Source organism: Scyliorhinus torazame, chromosome 17, assembly GCF_047496885.1.
Source record: "Scyliorhinus torazame isolate Kashiwa2021f chromosome 17, sScyTor2.1, whole genome shotgun sequence".
Lineage (NCBI taxonomy): Eukaryota > Metazoa > Chordata > Chondrichthyes > Carcharhiniformes > Scyliorhinidae > Scyliorhinus > Scyliorhinus torazame.
In genome coordinates this window covers 3,160,381-3,181,035 of record NC_092723.1, presented here as the reverse complement: position 1 = coordinate 3,181,035, position 20,655 = coordinate 3,160,381, and the positions used below count along the sequence as shown (strand labels likewise).

General features: G+C 45.1%; 1 protein-coding gene across 1 annotated transcript in view; it reads right to left on the bottom strand.

The window, feature by feature from the left end:
- Nucleotides 1-20,655, bottom strand: part of sort1a (sortilin 1a) — a 90,748-nt gene that overhangs the window by 55,960 nt on the left and 14,133 nt on the right. Inside the window, exons 3-6 of the mRNA XM_072479904.1 lie at nucleotides 14,040-14,113; nucleotides 12,658-12,760; nucleotides 9,820-9,984; nucleotides 4,649-4,722 (exon numbers count right to left, since the gene is read on the bottom strand). Of these exons, the coding sequence (XP_072336005.1) occupies nucleotides 4,649-4,722; nucleotides 9,820-9,984; nucleotides 12,658-12,760; nucleotides 14,040-14,113 (416 nt within the window). The remainder of the gene's footprint in view (nucleotides 1-4,648; nucleotides 4,723-9,819; nucleotides 9,985-12,657; nucleotides 12,761-14,039; nucleotides 14,114-20,655) is intronic.

Sequence of the window (20,655 nt, the reverse complement as noted above, 5' to 3'; positions counted from 1 at the left end):
ATGACTGGAGCACAGCTCAGTAAATTTTTGGAGGTAGAGGATAGGTGTGCGAGATGCTCGAGAAGCCCAGCGAATCACACCCACATGTTCTGGTCATGTCCGGCACTACAGGGGTTCTGGGTGGGGGTGACAAAGGTGCTTTCGAAAGTAGTTGGGGTCCAGGTCGAACCAAGCTGGGGGTTGGCTATATTTGGGGTTGCACAAGAGCCAGGAGTGCAGGAGGCAAGAGAGGCCGATGTTTTGGCCTTTGCGTCCCTAGTAGCCCGGCGCAGGATACTGTTGATGTGGAAGGAAGCCAAGCCCCCGGGGGTGGAGACCTGGATAAATTACATGGCAGGGTTTATAAAGCTGGAACGGATTAAGTTCGTCCTAAGGGGATCGGCTCAAGGGTTCACCAGGCGGTGGCAACTGTTCGTCGAATACCTCACAGAGAGATAGAGGGAATGGAAAAGAAGAAGACAGCAGCAGCAGCCCGGGGGGGGGGGGGGGGGGGGGGGGGGGGGGGGGGGGGGGGGGGAAAGGAGAGGAGAGGAGGAACCAGAAGGACTCTCAGGGTTGTTAATATATATGTATAATATGTATAGGTCGTTGCTATAAATAATTGTATATTGGACTGTTAAATCATATTTTTGGAGTGTTTATCTGAGACAAGGCAGTTGCCATTTAGTTTTAGTTTTTGTTATATATTATTTATTCTTTGTTTATAAAACAGGTCATTGTTATTTATACGGTTATATTATTGTGTAAAGGATACACAATGTACTGTGATGGTTGACCAAAAACTTTCAATAAAATATTTTTTTTAAAAATAGATCGTGTTCAAATTTACTTCAGCTGTTCAAGGGGATTTTCACAGTAACTTCATTGCAGTTTTAATGTGAGCTTACTTGTGACACTAACAAAGATTATTAATATCGAGGAAATTCACTTTACTGATTTTATCTGTGTTCAGTTTTCCCCTTTGTAGACTGAATGTTACATTAGAAGAGAACATGCTTGTATATTTGGAGGCCATACGCTTCTTTTGCTAATTTAATCAAAAAGAACTTTGAGGAATGCTTTTCTTTTCCAAGATTGATCAATAGGGAATTCGGAGTCTTGCTGCAGGAAGTGTGCAGAATACTGTGGGATACTTTCTGTTCTTTAACCAGTCTAGTAGCTAACATCAATTCCTCCATGTTTTTCAATTATACAGTGGTTCAAGCTACTTTTAATTTACGGTTTCCACAAATGAATAGAATAAGCAGCCACAATAGTGTTAAATAACTCTTCTTTTAGGTGAAATGTAAATTGGGAGTGGAGGACTATACTAATATTAGAACAAGGCCTCGAACTTTATTCTAATAAATTATCACAAGTAGGCTTCAAATGAAGTTACTGTGAAAAGCCCCTAGTCGCCACATTCCGGTGCCTGTTCGGGGAGGCTGGTAAGGGAATTGAACCGTGCTACTGGCCTGCCTTGGTCTGCTTTCAAAGCCAGCGATTTAGCCCTGTCTAGATCATAGACAGATCCTCTCGCCTTTGTTTTCAGCCTCTGACAACTCAAATCCAGAACTACTTCCATCCAAAAGCATGTGAAAATCTCGGAATTCCGATGTCACCAAATTTTAATTCATTCGAGGGATGTGGGCGTCAATCCCTATTTGCCAGTGAGAAGGTGGGGTGTCCTTTAAGAATGGTGCCCTGTTCTCTGAGGATTCAGCCTTACTGCCGTCCTCGGGTCCCACGCATCACGTTTTCGACACGGGTAACCCCAGGTTCCAAAATAATTTCTACATGTGGGTGAATTGCGATCTAGATCGCCCTAATCCACCAGGCAGGAATCCCACCTCATTCCGTGCCGAAACCACACTTAGAAACGTTTTGACAGAATTGCGTCCATTATTTTCAGCTGTTAAATTAAAAAGGGAAGAAGGGATTTACAACTTGCAACGGTTTCATTCGTGAACAAGGAAAGGTTATTAAATTTAATTTGGCCTGCAAGTGGGAGCCATAGGAAAACATGAAAGATTTGATATTTTGGAATGTTCAAAGAAATGCTGAGGACAATGGAAATACAGATGAAAGGGGGAAAGGAAATGCAAGGAGAGATGTTGACAGCATTTGTGGTTGGCGGTATGAGGAAGACGACTTGCTGGAAACAGCTCTGGGCTGGGAGAAAATGTTATATTCAAATCAGCTACCCAACCAAGCCAAAAAAAGTCATGTGCCTTAAAAGTTTATTGGATTTCCACAGACGAGGAAGTGACTTTTGAGAGGTTGTATCGTATGCCTTTATTAAAGCAAAGGCAGCTTTGCCCTAGATGATCACAGAATTGCTACAGTGCGGAAGGAGACCATTCGGCCCATCAAGTCTACATCTACCCTAAGAAAGAGCATTCCACCCAGGTCCATGCCCCACCCCACCCTATCCCCATAACCTCACATGCCTGGACACGGAGGGGAAATTCAGCATGGCCAATCCACCTAACCCACACACCTTTGGACTGTGGGAGGTAACCGGAGCATCCAAAGGAAACCCACGCAGACATGGGAAGAATTTGCAAACTCCACACAGGCAGTCACCCAAGACTGGAATTGAACCCGGGTTATACAGGGGCTATGAGGCAGCAGTGCTAACCACTGTGCCACTATGCAAAGCTTACTGGATTTGTATAGTTGAACATCTATAAGGGAGCCTGTGTGACGTTTATAGTGGACCTGACCAAGTAGGGAGTCTTTTGGAAGGAAATGTTTTGCAAGGCTAGTTTTAACTGTGCAACTGTAAACTTGTGTGCTCAAGTTTTCTTTCTTCGTGGTAATAAACCTTTAAAATCCAAGTGTTACTGGACTTGTTCCTGCTGAGGATCAGTACTTTTCTGCTCGTTCAGAATAGAAATAGAAAAAGTCATGGCCCATCAGCCAAGTCCTCTGGGGTTTGGTTTACTCGACAATGAATATCCGCTGTGGTCATAATTGTGTTATCATACAGATTTTCCAATACATTATAATGTTTAAATCAGAACCACTCTAATTGAACATTAACAAAATTAATGATGCATTCTCAAGGGCAATTAGGGATGGGCAGCAAATGCTGGCCTGGCCCGTGTTGTTCACATTCCATTACAGACATGAAAAAAACCTAATCCACAAAGTGATTTCCAAGCCCACATTCTGCCCATCATGAAAATTACTTCCTTTCACGTCAACATCACCTAATCTTCCAGCCTTGCCTCGTCCAATCACGACTGAAACTTTTCCCCAAATGTATTACCCCCAGACTCACCAAGTCTCTTTTCAGTTTCCAACCAGCCAGTTCGGAGAGAAAAAAAACCTGCTTCACATCTTCTACAATTTAATCATCATTTCAGCCTTTGTCAACCAAATCGCTTCTCCTTCTCCATTAACAGTTAATTCAAAATTGTTATTCTTAATTTATGGTGTCTCTGTCGCCTCATCTTCATTCTACCACATTCCTAACAGTACCCTTCCAACTTTGGCCTTGAATATAACCTCTCTCTTCTCCCACTCTAACTTGGAAATAGTAGGCGGAATCTGACCATATTTTTTCAGGCTCAGACTGAAAAGCAGCATGTAGCTCTCCAGCTGCTCACACCAGTTTTCTCTCCAGATATTGACCCTCTCCAAGAGAGAAAAAGCGAGTGGGCGTGGTTTGCAACATCGCTGTGGCGGGGTGGGACCGGAGTCGGGGTGCCCCAATCAGAAGTGAAGTGAAACTTCACACCACACCCCGACAATTATCGGAGGGAACCCCTGCCCCCTCACCACCGCTGAAGTATCACCAGTGTCCCCCTCCCGAATCACACATGGAAACCCCTCCCCACCCTCCCAAATGGGGCTTCCACGAGGGCCCACCTCTGGCACTGTCCCCTATGCAGGTCTGCACTGCCAGAGGGTAGTGCCGGGGCACTGGCTGGGCATGCCCTTCTCCCCCTGGGTACCATACTTACCTTTGCTCCCCTGGAAGGATACTCTCTACTGAATGCCGTTTTTAAAAGCGAGGTTTGACTATTCCGTGGGGGGGGGGGGGGGGGGGGGGGGGGGGGGGGGGCTGGCTAATTATAGTTACATTTGTTCGAATCCACTAAAATGAGGTTCTCGCCCTTTGTCCAGAGAGAATCGCGTTTCCCGATCCTGTCCGGACTTTCAGCCTGCATCGCCATTCTTTCCAACAGCGACGCAGGCGGAAAATCGTCACGAGACCCTTCAACCAAACTCTTCAGAACTAACTCCGCAAACCTACATCTTTCAAAACCTGACACTTTTAATCAACTTCAAAAGTGTTAGTCTGGGCGGCACGTGGCGCAGTGGTTAGCACTGGGACTGCGGCGCTGAGGACCTGGATTTGAATCCCGGCCCTGGGTCACTGTCCGTGTGGAGTTCGCACATTCTCCCCGTCTCTGCCTGGGTCTCACTCCCACAACCCAAAGATGTGCAGGGTAGGTGGATTGGCCACGCTAAATTGCCCCTTAATTGGAAAAAAAATAATAATTGGGTACTCTAAATTTTAATATAAAGTATTACAGTCCAGCACCAATTCTCCTTTGTGAACGGCTTTGGGACATTCACTATGTTAATGAATTACTCCATACTTTACAAAACAACAATCTGCTCAGTCATCAGTTACTATCAGTTAAGCTTTACTTACCACTTAACAAGACAGACAAAGTCATGAATATTTTTCCATGTTTCACCAAAATTGGAGGAAAACCACAGCACATTCTGAAATATTGCAAATAGATATTAGACAAAAAGAATAAAATCTTGGAATCGAATTATGAATACATTTATGAAACCACTTACATACAGATAAGCTGCCATGTTTTCTATATTACATCAGTGACTACATTGGAAATGTAATTCATTCGGTGTATAGAACATTGGGATTCCCAGTGACTGTGACAGATGATATATTAATGTAAATTGAATTTCATCTGCTGTTGCTCATATTTAATCCCATTTATTATTTACATTCTGGAGTTCCTGAATTTAGCAGATCCTATTCTGTGCTGTACTGTTCTATGCTGTTTGGAACATTGAGCTTTGGAATCCAACTCAAATGTTAACTCAAAACAGGAAGGGTTCAAATTCTGAGCCAGGGTAACCCACAATACTTCTTGCAAGTAACCTTCTGCCTACTTTTTAATACATGCTGGTCACTTTGAACTCACTAGTAGCCTCTCATGTGAAACTTTGTCAAAACAGTTCAGAAATAAAACAAACGCAACAACAAGTTGGGACTGTCACTTCCTCAGATCTTTCCCCCTTTTACCCGATACAGATTGCTCCTTTTTAACTAAACAACTACCGTGCAGGTAATTCCCAACTTTACTATCGACTTATTGGCCCTGAACCTCAAAAGGTGGAGTGGCAGGGCAGCACGGTGGCGCAGTGGTTAGCATTGCTGCCTCATGGTGCAAAGGTCCCAGGTTCGATCCCGGCTCTGGGTCACTGTCCGTGTGGAGTTTGCACATTCTCCCCGTGTTTGCATGGGTTTCACCCTCACAACCCAAAGATGTGCAGGTAGGTGGATTGGCCACGCTAAATTGCCCCTTAATTGGAAAAAATGAATTGGGTACTCTAAATTAAAAAACAATGATACTTGCAGAAATATTAATAGTGGCAAGAAAATATGTAGAATATAAAGCATTCCGATGCATTTATAATTAATTGTCACTGATTTTTCTCTTCCAATTTCTACGTCCATAAAATTTCCCAGTAAGTTGATAAAAAATAAGAGCAGGAATAGGCCCCCCAGCCCTTCGAGCCCGCTCTGCCGGTCAATCAGAACATGATCTTCTACTTCAACACCATTTTTCAAAGATTCGCCGCCCTCTGAAGAAATTTCTTTGCATCTCAGTCCTTAGTTTGAGACGTTTCCCCTGGTTCTAGCCAGGCAAAATATCCTTCCTGCATCTACCCTGCTGAGCTCTGTAATAATTTATTGCAATTAACATCACCCAATAGATGTGAAAAATTTGAAAGCTTGTAGTCAGTTACTCAAATGTAACTCCCACATCTGCACAAAACTTTACCTATTATTCAAAAGCCATCTAGTTCTAAAAACCGGAGATTTTCTTTCTATTCGTTCATGGGATGGGGGCATTTACTGGACATCATCAGCGAGTCAACCACATTGCTGTGGATCTGTAGTCACATGTTGGCCAGACCGGGTAAGGATGGCAGATTTCTTTCCATAAAGGGCATTAGTGAACCAGATGGGTTTTTACAACAATCGACAATGGTTTCATGGTCATCATTAGACTTTTAATTCCAATTTTTATTGAATTCAAATTTCACCATCTGTCCTGGTGGGATTTGAACCTGGGTCCCCAGAGCATTACCCTGGCTCTCTGGATTACTAGTCCACTAGCAATACGCTATCACCTCCCTGGAGTTGTTTCCAAAGCAACTGCAATGGTTACACATAGTAACTACCGTACCCTAAAGATAAGCTGAAGCATTCGCAAGAACCTTCTGCCAGAATTGTTCAGTGGATAACCAGTCTCGGCTCCTCCAGAGGCCCCAACATCACAGATATCAGTCTTCAACCAAAATGATTCATTCCACGCGATATCAACCATATGATATCAAGAAACATATGAAGGCACTGGATACTGCAAAGAATGAAGACGTGTGCTCCAGAACTTGCCGCACCCCTAGCCAAGCTATTCCAGTACAGCTACAACACTGACATCTATCCGGCAATGTGGGAAATTACCCAGGTATGTCCTGTACACAAAAAGCAGGGCAAGCCCAACCCATCGAATTACCACCCCATCAGCCTACACTCAATCATTAAAGTGATTAAAGGAGCCATTAACAATGCTGTCAAGCAGCATTTGTTTAGCAATAACCTGCTCACTGACACTCAGTTGGAGTTCACCAGAGCTCCTTGGAGCTCCTGACCTCATTACAGCCTTGGCTCAAACATAGGCATGGAGCAGATCCCCAGAGGCAAGGTGAGAGTGACTGCCATTGACATCAAGGCAGCATTTGACCAGGTGTGGCATCAAGGAGTCCTATCAAAACTGGGGTAAATGAAAATCGAGGGGGAAACCTCTCCAATGGTTGGAGTCATACCTAGTACAAAGATGGTTGTGCTGGTTGGAGATCAGTCATCTCAGCTCCAGGGCATCACTGCAGGAGTTCCTCAGGGTATTGTTCTAGGCCCAACCATCTTCTGCCACTTCATCAATGACCTTCCTCCATCATAAGGTCAGCAAAAGTGTGGATGTTCACTGATAATTCCACAATGTTCACCACCGTTCATACCTCCTCAAATACAGCCCATGTCCAAATGCAACAAGAACTGGACAACAGCCAGGTTTGGGCTCACAAGTGGCAAGTAACAGTCAGCATCACATGTGCCAGGCAACGACCATCTCCAACAAGAGAAAATCTCACTCCTTGACATTCAATGTCAATCCCCCACTGAAGCTGAACTGGATCGGCCATACAAACACCGTGGCTACAAGAGCAGGTCAGAGGTCAGGAATCCTGTGATGAGTAGCTCATCTCCTCACTCCCAAAGCCTGTAAACCATCTACAAGGCACAAGTCAGGTTTATGATGAAATGCTCTTCACTCACTAGGATGAGTGCAGCTTCAACAACGCTCAAGAAGCTCGGCATCATGGAGGACAAAGCAGTCTGCTTGATTGGCATTCATTCCACAAACATTCACTCCCCCAACCACCAAAGCACCATGGCAGCCGTGTACACCATCTACAAGTCGCATTACAGGAACTCACCAAGGCTCCTTAGCCAGCACCTTCCAAACACACGACCACTCCCATCTAGAAAGACAAGAGCAGCAGATACCTGGGAACCCCACCACCGGGAGGCTCCCCTACAAGTGACTTACCATCCTCACTTATTGTCATTTCTTCATTTTTGCTCGGTCAAAATCCCAGAACTCCCTCCGTGGCAGCACTGTGCGTGTGCCGACACCGCAAGGCAGCACTGTGCGTGTGCCGACACCGCATGGCAGCACTGTGCGTGTGCCGACACCGCATGGCAGCACTGTGCGTGTGCCGACACCGCATGGCAGCACTGTGCGTGTGCCGACACCGCATGGCAGCACTGTGCGTGTGCCGACACCGCATGGCAGCACTGTGCGTGTGCCGACACCGCATGGCAGCACTGTGCGTGTGCCGACACCGCATGGCAGCACTGTGCGTGTGCCGACACCGCATGGCAGCACTGTGCGTGTGCCGACACCGCATGGCAGCACTGTGCGTGTGCCGACACCGCATGGCAGCACTGTGCGTGTGCCGACACCGCATGGCAGCACTGTGCGTGTGCCGACACCGCATGGCAGCACTGTGCGTGTGCCGACACCGCATGGCAGCACTGTGCGTGTGCCGACACCGCATGGCAGCACTGTGCGTGTGCCGACACCGCATGGCAGCACTGTGCGTGTGCCGACACCGCATGGCAGCACTGTGCGTGTGCCGACACCGCATGGCAGCACTGTGCGTGTGCCGACACCGCATGGCAGCACTGTGCGTGTGCCGACACCGCATGGCAGCACTGTGCGTGTGCCGACACCGCATGGCAGCACTGTGCGTGTGCCGACACCGCATGGCAGCACTGTGCGTGTGCCGACACCGCATGGCAGCACTGTGCGTGTGCCGACACCGCATGGCAGCACTGTGCGTGTGCCGACACCGCATGGCAGCACTGTGCGTGTGCCGACACCGCATGGCAGCACTGTGCGTGTGCCGACACCACAATGCAGCAGTGCGTGTGCCGACACCACAATGCAGCACTGTGCGTGTGCCGACACCACATGGCAGCACTGTGCGTGTGCCGACACCGCAATGCAGTACTGTGCGTGTGCCGACACCGCATGGCAGCACTGTGCGTGTGCCGACACCGCAATGCAGTACTGTGCGTGTGCCGACACCGCATGGCAGCACTGTGCGTGTGCCGACACCGCATGGCAGCACTGTGCGTGTGCCGACACCGCATGGCAGCACTGTGCGTGTGCCGACACCGCATGGCAGCACTGTGCGTGTGCCGACACCGCAATGCAGCACAGTGCGTGTGCCGACACCGCATGGCAGCACAGTGCGTGTGCCGACACCGCATGGCAGCACAGTGCGTGTGCCGACACCGCATGGCAGCACAGTGCGTGTGCCGACACCGCATGGCAGCACTGTGCGTGTGCCGACACCGCATGGCAGCACTGTGCGTGTGCCGACACCGCATGGCAGCACTGTGCGTGTGCCGACACCGCATGGCAGCACTGTGCGTGTGCCGACACCGCATGGCAGCACTGTGCGTGTGCCGACACCGCATGGCAGCACTGTGCGTGTGCCGACACCGCATGGCAGCACTGTGCGTGTGCCGACACCGCATGGCAGCACTGTGCGTGTGCCGACACCGCATGGCAGCACTGTGCGTGTGCCGACACCGCATGGCAGCACTGTGCGTGTGCCGACACCGCATGGCAGCACTGTGCGTGCGCCGACACCACATGGACTGCAGTGGTTCAAGAAAACAGCTCAACACCACCTTCTCAAGGACAACCAGAGATGTGCAACAAAAATCTAGCCAAAGACACCCACATCACAAGAATGAATTTTAAACATTTCATTTCACAGAATGAAACATTGCTGCAAAGAGGATACATGTCAAAATGACTATATTTTCCATTATTAGCTGAACTCTCTCTCGTTCAAACTTACCAGTTACCTGCTAAAGTGAAAGCAACGTCTTTCCAAGCTTAATTTCAACATTTTTTTTGATCTCTTGAATAACCAAAACTCATTCCGGATAACAAATCCGATCATTTTCTTCTTGGGTGTACTTACATCTATGCTGAGTGCGAGCAGATGATCAGCATTTTTGGAATTGTAAAAGATTTGCAGTAGTGGGTGAAAAGGAAGATTTTGGGGGGAAAAGTTCTTGCCAAAATCACTCGACGTGAAGATCCTTCCACCACTGCTCTTCCCAGAGACATCAGCTGTAAGGATCACCTAAAGGGGGAGAAAAAAAGAGAGAACAATTGTCATCCTGAAATATACATTCACTGTTTTTTTAAATTAAGTTAAACTTTCATTTCCCCCTAAATACACAAACACTTAACTAATAATTCTTTATGTAAAATGGAGAACAACTCGCTGAGGTGGCTCTGTTGTGCTTGCTGCAGCCATTTATACTGGACGGAGGAGTTTCACATTAACAGTTCCTATTAAAACAATTTTGCAAATGATGTTTGCGATCATCTGATACCATCTTTCTGACGGTTACAGGGGTGGGAACATGCTGGTTTAGCACAGTGGGCTAAACAGCTGGCTTGTAATGCAGAACAATGACAGCAGCGCGGGTTCAATTCCTGTACTGGCCTCCCCGAACAGCGCCGGAATGTGGCGACTAGGGCTTTTCACTGTAACTTCACTGAAGCCTACTTGTGACAATAAGCGATTATTATTATTATTATGCTGGACAACTGAAGCAAAATTCCTCCTTCATTGTCTCACCCAGAGTTGGTACAGCTACTTTAGATGTAGAGCAAATGCTTCCTCGTGTGGGGCAATCCAGAACGAGAGGTCATAGTTTTAGGATAAGTGGTAGCAGATTTAAAACAGAGTTCAAGAGAAATTACTTCTCTCAAATGGTCGTAAATCTGTGGAATTCACTCCCCCAGAGTGCAGTGGATGCAGAACCATGGAATTGATACAGCACAGAAGGGGGCCATTCGGCCCACTTTGTTCATGCTGACCTAAAGGCATCCAGGTGCCCTTTCCAATCCCACCTTCCTGCTCCCGGTCCACAGCCCTGTATCTAACAGCAGCTTATGGTGCAGATCCAGGTACTTGTGAAAAGAGTTTAGGGTCTCTGCTTCCACCACTAACTCGGGCAGCGAATTCCACACTCCTACTACCCTCTGCGTACAAACGTTCTTCCTCACGTCCCCTCTACACCTTCTGCCACTTAGCTTGAATCTATGACCTCTGGTTTTTTGAACTCTCTGCCAAGGGAAACAGGTTGCTCCTGTCCACTCTCTCTCTACCCCTCACAATTTTGTATTCCTCAATCATGTCACCCCTCAGCCTTCTAAATTCCAAGGAAAACAGCCCCAATCTCTCCAATCCCACCTCGTAGCTACAATTCTCCAGCCCTGGCAGCATTCTAGTAAATGTCTTCTGCACTCTCTCCAAAGCAATTACATCCTTCCTGTAATGAGGTGACCAGAACTGCACGCATTCCAGTTGTGGCCTCGCCAGTATCTGATACAGTTCCATCATCATATCCCGACTGTCTGGACATTGAGTAAATTGAAGGAGGGGATTGACAGATTAATAATGGGTTAAAGGGTAATGGGGAACAGGCAGGAAAGTGGAGTTGAGGCAGAGAGGAGATCAGCCATGAACGTATTGAATGGCGGAGCAGGCTCGAGGGGCCGAATTGCCCACTCCTACTCCTAGTTCTAATGTACAGCAGCCCAGGCCACTGGAGGAGGGGGAAAAAACTGCAAACCTGCCTCTGCAATTATGCTGCCAGGTGACACCACAGTCCCTGCCAGGAGCCAAAACTACCTTGGGTAATGCAAACTGTCTTCAGTTACTTGGCCACAGGTAGCAGCCTGAAAGTCTTCAGCAAACCAGTAAGACAAATGTATTATATACTTAAATGTTTACACTTAGCCTCGCAGATCTCATACTTTTTAAGCCTCGCAGATCTCATACTTTTTAAACATTTGTTTGGTTATAGTACTCAGCCTAATCCCTGTGATAATTCAGTACCCTGCGCGTCCACAGAGCTATGTGATATTACCACCTATCAATCTACAAACATTAATTAATTTTTATATTTATTTTCTTCCTGGCTGCTGCCGTCCTCTAACAGTTATTGAATTTCATGGTCAACAAAAAGCCAAACGAAGCCAATTGAGAGACCATCTCACTGAAACAGCACCACATTTGGAGTTAATCTTTGATGAACAAGAGTGTGCTAAAACAGAAAGGGACTCTTCTGGATAAGGGTATCTCTCAGCAGATTGTGAGTATGGCGACTTGGGAATTGTGGGTGAAGGCCAGTTTCTATTATTTCACTTCACAATTTGTTGGATCTTACAAAATGTTTAACATATGGATGCCACGGTAGTGGAATTGCAGAATCTTTCAGTGTGGTGAGTTAAGTGTTATTTGTCTTCTATATTTATCTTATGATCAGCATGCATCACATTCGACAGGTTTGTTTCCACACTCCCAATTGTGTTTTTTTAATATATTCGTCCTTACCCCTTTCTCAGGGTCTTCCTGTACCAATAGGACAGTTGATTTATGTCTGACCCCAAGCCCCATACCAAACATTGTTCTGAAGCTTGTTGCCAGAGAATGTGCAAGAGTAGACCATAAGTATTCTCTCTCTAGTTCTCGGTGCCTGCATGGAACGAAAGATGCACTCCGCTACCCTCATAAAGTAGACATTTATAGCTCAGCACACTGCACCAAACAAGCCTATGGCTGTGAATCCAAATCTTAACTTTGCAAATCTTAACTTTGCAATGTACATCAAAAAACCGATTCAGTTTGAGAAAAATCAAAAGAAAGACAGCAATGGATAGTGCACTACAAACTAGCATATTGGCCAATGATAGTGCTGGACATTCTAAATCAGGCTGGCACGCAACATAAAAGGATTACCTTTCCAGAATTCTCAGGGCCAATAGCAATTCCAAATTCCGTACGGATGAAAGTATTGTTGATGAGTTTTGTAATATCAGAGAAGGTCTTTCCATAATTATTACTGAAAGAAAATGATCAATTAAAACAATGCAGCATGCAACCTGCTGAGTAAGTAAACAAAGTCTAAAAATGACACAGCAAAATAAAACTCCATTAGTACTTGTAGGGCACATTGAAATACTGTGGCCTACAGTGATAGAACGTAGTTATACAAATAATTCAGCACCCCAAATTCCAAATCTTAGCCAGGCAATTTTTCAGAGAGCATTATCAAAGAAAGAATTGTCATCTCTCCAAAAGAGGGAGAGACATTTAAATTAAACCAGATTAATATGCCTAATTTCTCATAGCAATTACATGGGTGCAATGTGAGGCCTGTGAATAGTTAGCCAGAAACGGTCATAACACGCTTCTCAAGCAGGAGTAAATTCTTTTTAAAATTTCTTTTCCAATTAAGGGGTAATTTAGCGTGACCAATCCACTTACTCTGCATATCTTTGGGTTGTGGGGGTGAGGCCCACCCAGACAAGGGAGAATGTGCAAACTCCACACGGACAGTGACCCGTAACTAGGATCGAACCCAGGTCCTCAGCATTGTGAAGCAGCAGTGCTAACCACTGCGTCACCCCAAGCAGGAATAAACTTAACATGTAGTGCAGGTTTTATGTTGTTACGGAAACAGCATATAGCTAAATTACAACATTACCTTTCTATCCAGTTTTTATACTATCCAAAGGCATAAAGAATTTAGGCAATTCTGATTTAATATACTCCAAACATGTTCCAATGGAATTTCTCCAACTAATATTACATTGATCTCATGGCATAACCACAGCTATGGAAGCTACTGCAACATACAACTTCACATCCATGGTAATACAGAATAAATCGGAATACTCTTCCTTGTAATCCAGCTTCCGTTGTAAACACAAAGACTAAGCGAAGGTTCTGTTAATCTACTATCAATAAGATTACCGACAGGGCACAATAGCAAACAGAAAGCAAACAATTTTGTAGATTCTACTACAAATCAGCATGTGGTCAGAGATAAAGAATGTGGAAGAGCACAGCAATCAGAGCTTATTGACAGATGGATACTGGAGCATGATCACAAATTATTACGACATTTTTACCACTCTATAGCAGCTTCAACATAACTGCCAAAGACTGATAAAACTCCACTATTGCTTACAATACAAGTAAGGCAGGAACACAGTGTGCACTCTGGTTGCAGAACTGTTCATTCAAATTCTTGAACTGAATTGATTGAACAGCAGCAAAGGTTGTTTCACATTTTTCTGTCCAAACTATTATTGAAAGCTGAAGGTGCCATACATTACCTTCTGTATAACCGTGACTGCCCAAAGCTAATTCCCAAGAAAGGTAGCTGGAAGGTCGTTAAGGCCAGGAGTACCTATGAATGAAAACACAGCAAAATAATTAAAATTTTATTTAATGTGTTGATTATATTTTTCCCCCAAATCTAGAATTCTTCGCAATATAATACTTCCACATTATTATGCACAAAATTTTAAACCTACCGATAGCTCACTAAAACAGTTTGTGGTTAACTCAACGGGATTAATGACAAATTGCAACATTGTAGATATGCTACAAATTGGGGTCTACATTAAAGCAGAACTGGCAACAAATTAGGTCACCATCAAACACACCCACGCCAGTTGGTCTATAAAAACCCTCCACAGACATTTTGTATGTTGAAGCAACTTGCAAGCTCGATCACAAGAGCAGTCACAGAATTTCTGCTCAACTGACATGCATGCCAAAACTGAAAGCTCACCGAATTCTAAAAATAAATCATACAACTGAAAAACAGCCTTGAACAACGGTTCTGGGCCAAAGCCATTGCTTTAACATGACACAAATAAGTGAACTTTCTTTAACATATGAACTTACTATGATGAATATCTCTGAATTTCAAATCAGTTTGAAAACACAAACTGCTAAAATGTAATACCTTTTCGAAATAACTTCAGAAACCTCGCCACACAAATGCTTACTAATGAAAGGACAGGATGATCAGCAAGTTGAATTAGCACAATTTTACTGATCTTCCGTTCACCCTTAATGAATGTTCCAGAACAGCAGAACCGCACAGGAGAGGGGCAAAACACTGCCGCTTAAGGCAAGTCAATATGGGAAGATTACTGTTGCAACTGCATTCTAATCACTCCTGGGGTGAAATATCCTTTCCTCACAGTTTTACAAATTGCTTGGGATTTCTTGTCTGGTATCCTAACAATAATTGGGGTCCAATCAGGTATGCCAGCAGCATTTACTAGATAGAGGGAGGCAGCCGCAGTGACTACTTTCTGGAGAGCTAGATCAGATCACAAAGAAGTTAGCTCCCTCTCAACAAATATGATTTTGGCTGAAAAGGTTACAAACAATTATACTTGAATTTTGGCATCTTTCTTTGAAACCCAATAAGCACTTGAAGTTGTTACTGGGACAGTATTTTCAATGTTCAAACCGGTCATAATTTTAAACAAAAGCTGGTTATTTTATAGTAAGTGTATCAGCCGGAAATTACATAATTTGGCTACCAACAGAATTCACAGAAATTCATAAGAATGTAAATACATTTGTAATTGTACACAGTGCACTGTATTGTATATTTTACTGTCTTTGTTAAAATTTTACACAACAGTCTCAAATCTCTCCAAAATGCATGGGCACGGATTCAATACTTTGGCCAAGAATGTTGAAACTAAGCCGAGGTTGAATTGTGTGGTCTGAGCATACACAATGTACCCAATGTCCCAGGAAGCACCAGTGCTGCACTCAGCTAAAAGACTCTTAATTAACTTCTAAAATTCATAATGAAAGTTTGGTTCGAAAAATCAGATAGGCTGAAAAAAAATGAAATACTGCTTTGATTACATATCTGTGGCAGTTATTATTTGTTCAGTAAACTTTTAAATAACACATTAATGATTAGGGGTTTGGAAAGAGCACATGCACTCACACGGGTGGAGTGCATTCTCTTTATCCTCCACGCCTACACTTGTGTACATGAGGCGGAGGCCAAATAACATTCAGCCGGATATTCAATGCTTTCATTGTAGTTGTACAACTACAGATAGCATCTTGATGAGGTATTGCTTATAAAATGAATGTAACCAAATGATTACAAACCTGATAACACGGAGTAATAATAAAAACACATCAGGGAAAGTTGCAAAAATTCCTTGTGGTAACACTTTGCACGAAAGGTATTTGGAAAAAAGCAAATTATTGCAGATGCTGGAATCTGAAACCAAAGTTTATTTTAATTAATTTGTGGGATGTGTGGATCGCTGGTTAGGCCAGCATTTATTGCTCGTCTCTAGTTGCCCTGGAGAACGTGGTGGTGAGCTGTCTTCTTAAACCGCTGATGTCCCTGTGGTGTAGGTACACCCACAGTGCTGTTAGGGAGAGAATTCCAGCATTTTGAACCAGTGACAGTAAGAAACGGCGATATATTTCCAAATCAGAATGGTGTGTGGTTTGGAGGGGAACTTAATGTGTCTGCTGCCTTTGTTTTTCTAGGTAGTAGTGGTCATGGGTTTGGAAGGTGCTATCTAGGAGCTGGAGAAAACTGCATGAATTTGGTACAATGGGCAGTGCAGGACTACCTTAAAAACAGTGATAATAATCATTCCTCTTGCTAAAACACTAAGTGTACAAGGAGAGTACCCAGACTTAAGACACTACTGCTGCAGTCAGACAAGAGTAATACATAAAGCAGGAATTGTAAGCAGAGTTGCTGCTGTAAAGCCAAGATTGGAGATAGCCACGGAAAAGGATGAGGAAGAACAAAGAGGTAGAATGGGGAGGGCCATTTTAAGACTATATTCTTCTGTTGTTAACTGTCCAAGTTCAAAACAATAAATGAGCAATCTGCTCACAGGAGTCTATGAGGTTAGCAGACTATAAAATAACCTGGGACCAATCTGTGCCAACATACCCCAACTCCCTATTTCCCGTTAGGTAATACTTCATTTTCAAGCCAGAAGTGTATCTTTTTAACTAGGTTTTGCAAGTTTGTCAATACAATTGAAAGTTTATGTGCCACAGATTTTCTTCACTCCTGTTCCAACGATGCTGGGTCCATCCAGGGCCTTCCCTTACAAGCCAGCTCAGCACCTCGTCATGCACGGGGACGCACGCACATGCACAATTAGTCGCAAGAAAGCTGAACTGTAAAGATGGAGCTTGAATTCTTAAGACAGTTTTTATCTACACAATATAATGTGTTTATCATGAGAGTCGTCGGGGAGTGTGAATAACCAGACAGTAGTAATTAAAGGAATCCAAAAATGTAACCTGCTCATTACTGGGGCAACTTCTAGAAATGTCTGCTTACTGGCGATTACAGAAACCCAACTGTATTCACACTTGTTCTGGCACAAAATTTTCTTAGGCGACAGAGCTTCTGTTATTAATATAGGCAGCAGTCTTGCTGACCAATTTATTATACTGACTCAATTAATGTTGTTGGTGCAATTTTGAAGAACTAATTATTTGGTTAAAGGTTAATTTTTTGGTGATGTAGCTTAGAAAATCTACTGTGTAACAACAGGTATATTTTGACGCATCCAGATGAAATTCTGCCATCAGATATCTCAAAGGCAGTGCTAACCTGTTTTCATTCTCGGGATGTGGATTTCCCTGGCTAGGCCGGCATTTATTGTCCATTCCTTACTGCCCTTGAGCAAGTGCTGGTGAGCCGCCTTCTTGGACCTTTGCAATCCATGTGGTGTAGGAACATCCACAGTGCAGTTAGGGAGGTAATTCCAGGATTTTGACCCAGTCATAGTCAAGGTGGTGTGTTACTCAGGGGAAACTTGCAGGCAGTGGTGTCCCATGTATCTGCTGCCCTCGTCCTTCTGGTCATGGGTTTCGAAGGTGTTGTCTATGATGCCTTGATGAGTTCCGGCAGTGCATCGTGTAGATGGTACACACGGTTCCCCACGGTAGGCTATTGCAGAAAATACGGAGGCTGGGGATTGAGGGTGATTTAGAGATGTGGATCAGAAATTGGCTAGCTGAAAGAAGACAGAGGGTGGTGGTTGATGGGAAATGTTCAGAATGGAGTTCAGTTACAAGTGGAGTACCACAAGGATCTGTTCTGGGGCCGTTGCTGTTTGTCATTTTTATCAATGACCTAGAGGAAGGCGCAGAAGGGTGGGTGAGTAAATTTGCAGACGATACTAAAGTCGGTGGTGTTGTCGATAGTGTGGAAGGAAGTAGCAGGTTACAGAGGGATATAGATAAGCTGCAGTGCTGGGCTGAGAGGTGGCAAATGGAGTTTAATGTAGAGAAGTGTGAGGTGATTCACTTTGGAAGGAAAAACAGGAATGTGGAATATTTGGCTAATGGAAAAGCTCTTGAAAGTGTGGATGAGCAGAGGGATCTAGGTGTCCATGTACATAGATCCCTGAAAGTTGCCACCCAGGTTGACAGGGTGGTGAAGAAGGCCTATGGAGTGTTGGCCTTTATTGGTAGGGGGATTGAGTTCCGGAGTCAGGAGGTCATGTTGCAGCTGTACAGAACTCTGGTACGGCCGCATTTGGAGTATTGCGTACAGTTCTGGTCACCGCATTATAGGAAGGACGTGGAGGCTTTGGAACGGGTGCAGAGGAGATTTACCAGGATGTTGCCTGGTATGGAGGGAAAATCTTATGAGGAAAGGCTGATGGACTTGAGGTTGTTTTCGTTAGAGAGAAGAAGGTTAAGAGGAGACTTAATAGAGGCATACAAAATGATCAGGGGGTTAGATAGGGTGGACAGTGAGAGCCTTCTCCCGCGGATGGAAATGGCTAGCACGAGGGGACATAGCCTTAAACTGAGGGGTAATAGATATAGGACAGAGGTCAGGGGTAGGTTCTTTACGCAAAGAGTAGTGAGGCCGTGGAATGCCCTACCTGCTACAGTGGTGAACTCGCCAACATTGAGGGCATTTAAAAGTTTATTGGATAAACATATGGATGATAATGGTATAGTGTAGGTTAGATGGCTTTTGTTTCGGTGCAACATCGTGGGCCGAAGGGCCTGTACTGCGCTGTATTGTTCTATGTCTATGTCTATGACTGCCACAGTTCATCGGAGGTGGAGGAAGTGAATGTTTGTTGATGCTGCGTAGCCACCTAAAATGGCTGATTCCCGATTAATTTGGCCAAAACCCGATATAAAATGGCTAACCGAAAAGGCTGATGGGAAAAGCAGCCAACAGGACACAAACGGACAGCTGCAGACAGAATAGTGTATTCGGCTCTGGGGAAGTCGGCCCAGATCGATACCTGCGACCATTAGCAGCACATCAACCCAGACATCTGCAGTTTAATCGGCTATCCCCGGGAACAATTGCAACATATTAGCAATTGAATGCCGGGCCAGACCTGTCGGCGCCTGCAGTGGCCGAAACAAAGACAGGTGAACGACCACCCCCCGATCGAGGAATCGCCCCATTATTGGAGCATATCGAACCAGTGATTGGGAACAAGTCCAATCACTTGGGACTCAGGGTCAAGGGCCGCCCCGAGAGGCGGGAAGCCCCTGGGCCCTATAAATTGAGGGGCCAAGTTCAGATCGCTCTCTCTCTCCCTTCTTCTCCTGCTCGCAACCTTCGCAAGAACATCGACCAGAAACTGTAAGTTTGACTCCAGCGATTGCTACCCGATAGAGACTCCGAGCCATCGACCCGTATCAGCCTTTTGAATCCCGCAGGCCAGACCCAATTCGATAAACCATTCGTTTCCCTCACCTGGTGGGCCATCCCCAAAAGTTATTTGGCCAGTAGTGGTAGGTAGTGATATAGACAGTAGGATTATTGTATAAGTATTTATTGCTGTACATAATAAATGACCGTTGATTTCAATCTTACTAAGCGGTGTGCTGACTTATTAATCATAACTCGAGCTTGAACCACGTGGCGGTATCCGAAAGATACCTGGCGACTCGTGAGCAAAGGTGACATAATCAGAGCTAATAAAACTAAGGCCAATAAGAGCAACACTGCCAATCAAGCGGGCTGGTTTATTCGAGATGGTGTTGAGGTTCTTGATTGTTGTTGGCGCTGCGCTCATCCAAGCAAGTGGAGAGAATTCCATCACACTCCTGACTTGTGTCTTGTGGGTGGTGGACAGGCTTTGGGGAGTCAGGAGGTGAGTTACTTGCTGCAGGATTCTTGGCCTCTGGCCAGTTCAGTATTTATAAAATGATCAGAGTTCAGTTTCTGGTCAATGGTAACCCTGAGGATATTGATAGTGGAGGATTCAGTGATCGTAATACCATTAAATGTCAAGGGACGATGGTCAGATTCTCTCTTGTTGGAAATAGTTATTTCCTGGCGCTTGTGTGACACTAATGTTACTTACCACGTGTCAGCCCAAGCCTGGATATTGTCCAGGTCATGCTGTATTTAGATATGGACTGCTTCAGTTCACTGATTAGTTACAAATGCTGCTGAACATTCAATCAGCCAACATCCCCACTTTTGACGGAAGGTCATTGACGGAGCAGAAGCAGCAGAAAGTAGTTGGGCTTATGCTCTGGAGCAGAGCTGACTGACCTCCAACAACCACCTTCCTTTGCGCTGGGTATAACTCCAACAAGTGGAGTGTTTCCCCAGATTCCTGCTGCCCCAGTTTTGCTAGAGCTCCTGGATGCCACAATTGGTCAAATGTTGTTTTGATGTCAAAGGCAGTCACTCTCACCACACTTTATAGTTCATAGATAGTTCATAGAATTTACAGTGCAGGAGGCCATTCGGCCCTTCGAGTCTCCATCGGCTCTTGGAAAGAGCACCCTACCCAAGGTCAACACCTCCACCCTATCCCCATAACCTAGTAACCCCACCCAACACTAAGGGCAATTTTTTTATCATGGCCAATCCACCTAACCTCCCCATCTTTGGACTTGTGGGAGGAAACCGGAGCACCCGGAGGAAAC